The sequence below is a fragment of the Eucalyptus grandis genome, chromosome 8 (assembly GCF_016545825.1).
Source record: "Eucalyptus grandis isolate ANBG69807.140 chromosome 8, ASM1654582v1, whole genome shotgun sequence".
Taxonomy (NCBI): Eukaryota; Viridiplantae; Streptophyta; class Magnoliopsida; order Myrtales; family Myrtaceae; genus Eucalyptus; species Eucalyptus grandis.
The window spans coordinates 33,600,681-33,608,874 of NC_052619.1; the positions used below are offsets into that span (position 1 = coordinate 33,600,681).

At 40.4% G+C, this 8,194-nt stretch overlaps 2 protein-coding genes across 2 annotated transcripts; one reads left to right on the top strand and one right to left on the bottom strand.

Annotated features, from left to right (window-relative positions):
* LOC104455938 (probable protein arginine N-methyltransferase 3) lies at window positions 1–4,683 on the bottom strand. The gene is given in 10 exon segments (XM_039299891.1): window positions 1–397; window positions 399–620; window positions 622–723; window positions 1,127–1,210; window positions 1,212–1,255; window positions 1,258–1,291; window positions 1,381–1,580; window positions 1,583–1,640; window positions 1,767–1,889; window positions 4,558–4,683. Coding segments are annotated over 10 exon segments (1,116 nt in total). The 3' UTR covers window positions 1–274.
* A 1,579-nt stretch (window positions 4,684–6,262) lies between these two features.
* On the top strand, window positions 6,263–7,592 carry LOC104416986 (increased DNA methylation 3-like). The gene is made up of 2 exons (XM_039299892.1): window positions 6,263–7,235; window positions 7,372–7,592. Exons 1-2 carry the CDS (start codon window positions 6,263–6,265, stop codon window positions 7,590–7,592), a joined length of 1,194 nt encoding a protein of 397 aa, XP_039155826.1.
* Window positions 7,593–8,194: the final 602 nt, after the last annotated feature.

Below are 8,194 nucleotides of genomic sequence, written 5' to 3' on the forward strand. Positions count from 1 at the left end.
TCGAGTCAATATAAAGCTGGTAAAATTCAAATTTCATATCGACAAGGTCTTATATGCCCGTGAATAGAAAGGCATTCACATTTTCCCAATTAACAACTCTCTTTTCGAGCAATTAACAGAAAAACTAAAATGATCCAAGTGTTTGGTACTATAAAGACAAAATTGCAAGCCTTCCAGGCTTCAAGAAGAGAGAACAAGGCCAGTGAATCTTGAGGAAATCTCGACCAAAAAAAAAAAAAAAAAAAAATCTTGAGGAAATCAACAAATTCAACTGCTAACATAGATTGAATATTTGCACGGGCCAATTTCTCTTCCTACCATCCAGGTCAATACCAACAGCCTCCAGGGATATGTCGATGCTGCGATGCTCAGGAGCACGTGCTATGCTTATTCTTAAGCTGAATTTTCTCGGCAGGACAGGCATCAGTACCAACTGGAGCAAGCCTGTCAGCACAGGGCCTCCTCGATGACATAGCAATAGGTTCACGAAACGTCATGATCGTCTGTGCCCAATGAGTTTTAGGGGTAGCTGGGGAAGTGGATAACACGGTTGGAAAATCCTTGCAAAACCTGCTGGTAAACCCAGTCTCAAACCACAATACAACTCCATAGCACCAGGTCGGTTTTGCCATCTTTGTCTGCTAGACCAGCCAATTTGGGAACTATCTCGATATTTGACGTAAAATCCACTTCATCAGGCTTCATTGTAACAAGGTCGAAAGCCTGAAGCAAAATAAAAAGCCACCATTGCAAAGCCATAGATCAATAATAAGTTGAGAGAGAGAGAGAGAGAGAGAGAGAGAGAGAGAGAGAGAGCAAATAAAAGATATCCGATCCCAGCCCAGATAGCAGCATCGCTGCAACTCGTGAGATAAGGAGACTATTTAGCTTTGTTGGACGGGCTAAATGGAACATGAACAGAATATGAGGGATAGCTAACTCCATCAGCATGCTCATCAAACAATTGCAGTTGGATTAGTGAGACAGACTAGGAAGAAATAGATGCAAAACAAGCAGACGGACAAAAAATATGGACCCCACTTTCCCCTCCGTGCAATAAATTACTATGAACTAGGAAACTACTCTTCATATCCTTAAAAATAAACATGAGGAATTCCCCACTAACCTGAAGAACAACTGCATCAGTGACTAGATCACCATCATTCACAACATCAACTATAGGATATCGAGCAGCATCTTCGACAATTTCCCTTGCCAATGCAAGACATATTGAAACTGTAGACATCTTCCCAAAAGGAATACTTGTTGCACCTTTCCGAATCCCAGCAAACTGGAAAGAAACCGGAGATAATTACATAAACCTCTGTAGCAGCAAATAGCAGCATACGGATTTAAGATGGAAAAAATAAAACAACTTACTATAGTTGCAGTGTCAGGGAGTATGGCACCTCCTGGCTTCAGCCATCGATCCCGTGCATAAAGGACTGAGTTTAACATGGACTCATATAGCAAGCAATATCCCATCCACTCACTGACTAGCACATCCACAGAATGAGGTTGGATCTGTATGGATTTATCAAGCTCTTCAACCATGCTATGAACAACTTCCATGACGCCTTGCAACTATCATTACATCCATCTGGTCTTCCACTCCGCCAGAGGCCATTGTCTCTTGCAATCTGCAATGATCAAGCAGAATGGAAAAAGTGGGAGAATTCAACAAGGGAGATAAAAAAGTGTTCTGCAAAAACTAATAGGTGCGGCACAAAAATTAACAAGAGATCCACTGACAGGTGAAACTTTACCTGAGTAGCTACACCAGCCATCTTCTCACTGGCTTCAATTGCAATCACTCTTGAGGCCCCAGCTTGAGCAGCAAAATAAGCTAACAATGAGCAGGATTTCGTTCCGAGAAGGATGCTGCCAAGCTACCTATTTATGTCACCGATGAGGTGTTCTATGAAGTGATAGCACAAGAAGGGCGTTTAGAGGGACAACCTCATTTTTCCGTGCCCTGTTGTGGTTCTCATGGAAGAAAATGCAACATCAACGGGGCGTTTTCTCCGCTCAATACGACAGGTGCCATTGCCACCTGTAGTGCTGGAGTTGGAGTGGTTTGGAATGCGGAAGTGGAGCTTGTAGGATCCATCACGGGCGTGTGACCTTGCGCAGTCCGAAGGCATTTGCACTGTTTAACGTTTCACCTCCAAGGATCAGAATAGATCAAAGTCTCCGATGGCCTAAAAAAAACTCAATATCTGTAGGTCAAGAAGCTAATTACTAAATTTTGAGTATTCTCCGTTTGGTTGATTTTGATTAACATGGTGATGTATATGTATTGACGAATTTCTTGGAAACTTCCTTGTGGAAGCTGCAGCCTTTATCTGTGAATTCAAGATGGATGGCGAGGTCTTGATCGAAGGAGAGATTGCAACAGGTGGGAACACGGTTGAAAGCAGAACAGAAACCCTTGTCCACCTCCGGACACTTCTCTCCATTTTCAGCAGCCCGGTTGTGTCTATCCTGACGTGCCAAGCGCAACTTTCGCTCGATGGGATCTTGAAGGAATTGTGAAGAAGCAGATCAAAATTGATGACTTGCGGGCGGCTTGGGATTTGTTTTGAAAGAATGTAGGAAGTTACCGTAACTTGATTAGACATAGATCGCGTCCTATGTTTGCTCCTTTATACCTTTTCCACTGCAAATATGGAATACAATTGCAAATAATTATTTTTACTGAATTGTCCATAATGAACTACATTTGACTCTAAATTCTTCTTTGATTATGGTATTGAAAGAGCTGATTCAACTTTTATCTTAGTATATGCTCGAGGCAAATAGAACAATCCAATATTATTGATAAATAATGATATGGGTATCTTTCTAGTGTCAAGCTATGTACCATGGTTCACTTGGGGTGTCAGATGGGTAGGTTAAGGGTGCGTTTGGTTCAGCATTCTCAATGGGCTTTTAGCCTCCAAAGCCCTTTGGGGAAATGTTGGACTGTTTGACAATCACTTTAAAATATCTTTCATGTGAAAGTCAAGCATTGGGAAGGCTGAAAGGCCAATACTAGTAGGGACTAGCTTTCAACATTTAGCCAAATACAGAAAACTTATTTTTTTCTTCCAAAATTATCCTTACTCATCCTTCAAAGTTTTGATTTTTGCCCTAGTTATTATTTTTTTAAATGCCAAAATAATGCTAAATATATATATATATAAATGCTAAAAAAATTAAATATATTTTGGTCTTTTTTAAAAATATTATTTATATATTTGGTTTTTTAGCATTATTGTCAAAAGGCTATATTTAAAAGTTGCATACATTATTTTTCTAATTTTAAACAAGTAAAAAAATTAAAAAATTCCAACAAAGGGTTTGGTCTTTTTAGAAAAAAATTATGTATATGTATTTGATTTCTTAGCATTATTTTCAAATTTATATTTAAAAATTCGCATACATTACTTTTTTAAATTTAAAAAAAAATTAAAATTAAAAAATTTCGATGAAGGATTTGGTCTTTTTAATATATATTGATTTTTTTAGTATTATTGTCAAAATTAATATTTAAAAAGTTGCATACATTATTTTTTCAATTTTAAATAATTAAAAAGTTAAAAATTCTGATGTAGAATTTGGTCTTTAAAAAAAAAAATTATATTTATGTATTTGATTTTTAGCATTATTGCGAAAATCTATATTTAAAAAGTTGTATACATCAGGTTTTTTCAATTTTAAGAAAATGCAAATTAAAAAATTTCGGTGAAGGGTTTGGTTTTTTTTTTCTTACAAAAAATAATGTATGTATTCGATTTTTTTATTATTGTCAAAATTTATATTTAAAAAGTTGCATACATTATTTTTTTTTTTCAATTTTAAACAAATAAAAATTAAAAAAACTAATATTAATCACCTAGTGAGCTTTTCAAATGTGTTTTTTACCAAACGACATTTCTCTCAAAGTTGCTTCTCAAAGCATAGTTTACCAAACGGCCTTTGCATTTACCTAAAATCTTTTAGGCTAAACTGCTTTGCATTTTTCCAATGGGCTTTCAAAATCTTGGAAAAACATGTTATTAAACTTGAATGTCATTTCGACCAAAAAAATAAAAAAAACTTGAGCGTCATATTTGTCATTTTCATTTGTTAGAATTCTATCGTTCTCGAATACATCTTTTATGCTTGGTTTTATTTTGCTATACCTTGTATAGTTATTTACTTACATTGGCCATTACTTTTTATGGTTAATTGGCACAACAAATTTACACCTTGACCTTACCTTACAGTTTGCATGCTCTATTTTGGGTGCGTTTGGTTGGACTTTTGGGGAAAATCTTTGGGAAAATGCAAAGGACTTTGAGGTTAAGGAGTTTTCTAAAATGCAAATTGCGTTTGGTAAATTGTAATCTAAAAGTCCCTTGTAAAGTACCTTTAAATGAAATGGTGTTTGGAAAAATTTACATTTACAAAGGACTTTTATAAAAATTAAAAAAATTAAAAAGAAAAAATAAATGGTTGGCCGGCAAAGGGTAGGGGCTGTCGGTGATAGAAATTTGTCACCGGCGGCCGAGGTCTCAAGTTGCAAGACCTCACGTGGCCGCCGGAGACCACAAGTCCTCCTTCATCTGCCGCTCCATCCATCGCCGCCCTCACCGTCGTCGTCGTCGCTTGCGGGAACGCCTTCCTCTCCCTCGACCTCTCCGGACTTAGACGACCCATTTGGTTCGCCGGAGGTTGGGCAACCCGATCCGGTCGCGGCCACTCCACGACCTAGATCTCGGGTCTCGGTGACTCGGGCGACCCAGTCGGAGGTCGCACAACCTCACCGTGACCGAGATTTGGGTCGCTTGAGTCGCCGCAACCCGGCACTGGGTCGCGCGACCTCCGGCGACCCGGATTCGTGTCGCCGGAGGTTCTGCTGAACTCGCCGCGACCTAAAGGTCGCGGCGACGCGACTCCCGAGGGTCACCGAGGTCATGCCACTGGCCGGCGACGGTTGCCGTGACCACACCGGCCTCACGCCGACCTCCGTCGAGCCCGTCGTTGAGCGCGTCGTCAGCCCCTCGCAATCTCGCTCGCCAATCTCAACGAAGAAGAAGGTGAACAGTTATGAGGGCAAAACCGGAAAAACGAAATGCTAGTAAGGATATTTATGGAAGAAAATTTATCATTTATTAGCCTCTCAAAGCATTCCGAGAAGGCTGAATGCCCAAGGCAACCTCCTACTTGCCTTGGGCTTTTAGCCTTCCAAAGGCTTGCTTTGCCTCAATCATCTTTGCAAAATAATTTCCCAAACACCAAATTTTAGCCCAAAGGGCTTTGAGTGCCCAAAGTGGCTTGGCAAAGCCACTCCCAAACGCACCCTTGGTCTTTCCCTGGACAATGATCGAGTCAACCCCGTTAACGTAATAAAACAAAGCATGCTTGGAAGAATTGAATGTAAGCAATTCATTTAAATTGATTTACCAAGAATAGAAACAAATATCCGATTCTACTCAATAGAATGGGCTTATCATTAAATGAATTTATTAGTATGAAACCTATTTATTTTGGTTTATGAAATTAAGGACTTTCTGGATTTTGTAGATTTTGTTGACATGGTTGACCGAATCTAACCTCATTTGGACCTAATATGTTATACTAATAACAAACAGGTGGCTTCCATGTTTTAGTCAGCAATGGGAGATAAGAACCAATGTATTAATGGGTAAGTTATATTTAATTGTCTTCTCATTAGCATTGGTCCGTATGGATAACTTTCTTTTCTCGGATTAATAGCAAATTTGTCCGAACGAAGAAGGAAAAAAATATCTTAAACAAAAAGTGAATCGAGAAAGCTGTTGAATAGCAAGACTAGCCCTTAGAGGCAAGCCAGCACTATAAAAGCTCGCCTCGTGCGAGTACTTTGGCCACACTCAACTCTTTCACTCACCATCCAGTGTCTATGCTCTAAAGATTACTCTGGTCCAAAGCATCAAACCAAGTTCTTCGTACTTACAGGTTTGCCACTTTGCCCTCTTGTTCTTCTTGGTTAATTTTGATGTGCTCATGAAGTTGTGTGTGAAGAATGATGAAAAAAACAATTATCTATTCACATGATGTGAAACAATTAGTCAATCTTTCACGATATACTTGTACAACGAAAGTACTTTGAAATGTAGTGTTCAACAATTTCATTTCTTTCATTTGTCAAGCAAACTTTTACTGTGATTGTTGAGTCTAAGAAAGATTATAGGTGTTCTTGCTGATGTCCTGCTCCTAGACTGATGCTGTATTGTCCTGCAGAGTCTGATTGAAAATGGCTCAACCGGTGCATGCTGCTGCGCCATCCACTGCTGCTCCTGCAGGCGAAGGCATGATGACTAATGACCAGCGCTTACTCCTGACGGTCATTTTTGGGACATACTTTGGGCCTCAACTCAGAGAAGAAAGGCCACCGCACAAGTCGGCAATGCAGAGAATACGCAAGAGATTGCCACAGTATACTCCCGATCAGCTGGCCGGGTCCCAGATGCTGGTGATGCAACTGATGCACATATATTACTACATACTCAGGAAGGCCAGTAAATCTGTTGTGCTGGCCCCATCGTTGTTGCTCAAATTCTTCAGTGACACAGTTCCGGTCAAAGTGCTCGGTCCTAATAGCAACTACCCTCGGTTCATTGACCTATTTCCAATTGACCTGCACCCTTGGTCTTTTGTCGAGGAGCGGTTTATGGCGATAGACAATGTCGTCTTCATTGATAACCCGAGCACCTCTTTCCTCAGGGAAGAGGTAGTTGCAAGGTTCAAGAGTTTGACTGGGCTGCAGGAGTTCATTCTTGACAAAGACGCGGCCATACTACCTGCTTATGTCACCGACAAATCATTTTATGAAGTGGTAGCAAGGGAGGCGCATTCAGATGGACAGTCTCATTTTTTCATGCCTTCTGGTGGTTCTCACCGAAGAAGATGCAAGAGTAATGTGGCTCTAGATGTAAAGCCTCTTCGAATGGTTCCACACGAAGGCTCACCCTCCACGTCGGCATGGTTCTCTGGAGTACGCGACACCTACTTCAAGGCTCAACTTGATGGTAGGGTGGTGTTTTCTCCACTCAGTACGTCGGAGGGGCAATATCATGGTGCTGCAGCCACCTGTAGTGCCGGAGTCGGAGTGGCTGGGAATGCGGACGTGAGGCTTACAGGATCCACCACCTGGCGTGTGAACCTTGCGGAGTCTGAAGACTGTTACCTGTTCCAGGTGTCACTTCCAGGGGTCAGAAGAGATCAAAGTAAGTTTCTGATGATCTGAGAAAAACCTCAGTATTATAGGTCAAAAAGCTAATTATTAAGTTTTGAGCGTTCTCCATTTTGCGGATTTTCATTCTAATAAAGAATATCTCTGAAACTTCCTTTCGGATGCTGCAGCATTTGGTTGGGAAGTTGACATGAGCGGCGAGGTCTTAATTGAAGGAGAGACTGCCACGAGTGGGCAGGTGGTTGAGAGCAGAACAGGAAACCTCTGTCCATCCGGACACTTCTCTCTCTGTTTTCAGTTGCCCGGTCGAGTCGATCCTAGACTGTCCAACTGCAACTTTGGCTCAGATGGGATCTTTGAAGGAGTTGTGAAGAAGCTGATCGACAATTGATGACTCTTTCGCAGCTCAGAATTTGTAAAATTAATGTCGGAATTTACTGAAACTCAATTAGACCTAAATCATGTATGCTTCAGCAGCTCAGACTTAGTAAATGAGTCATTTGGAATTTACCGAAACTCAATTAGACACAAATCATGTCCTATGTTTGCTCTTCCTGTAATTTTTTCAGATGCAGATATAATGCAGACAAAAATTGGATATTGCTCTTAATTGCTTCCTTCTGAATTTCTACATGAACTACATTCGATTCTTAATTTGGCTATGAATGATAGTATTGAAGGAGCTGATTCATCTTTTATGGAAAATCTTTTCTTGTACAAGTATTAAGCAAGATAAGCAAGGTAAAGAATATACCTCGTGTGGACTCTTTATGGAATTCTCTCGCGTGCCCTTCATCCATAGATTTGGGAATCTGATTTTTCTGTGAAGACCATGGAACGTTGTATTTGGCCACTTCCAATAAAGCCAAGCTATATCTGCAAAGGGCGCAACTAGCATATAGAACAAAATTGACTCCCATCGATCAAATAACTTCAATTCCTTCTCATCTGTGGCCACCCTCATTGGCCACATCATTCTCCACCATTTGTAAC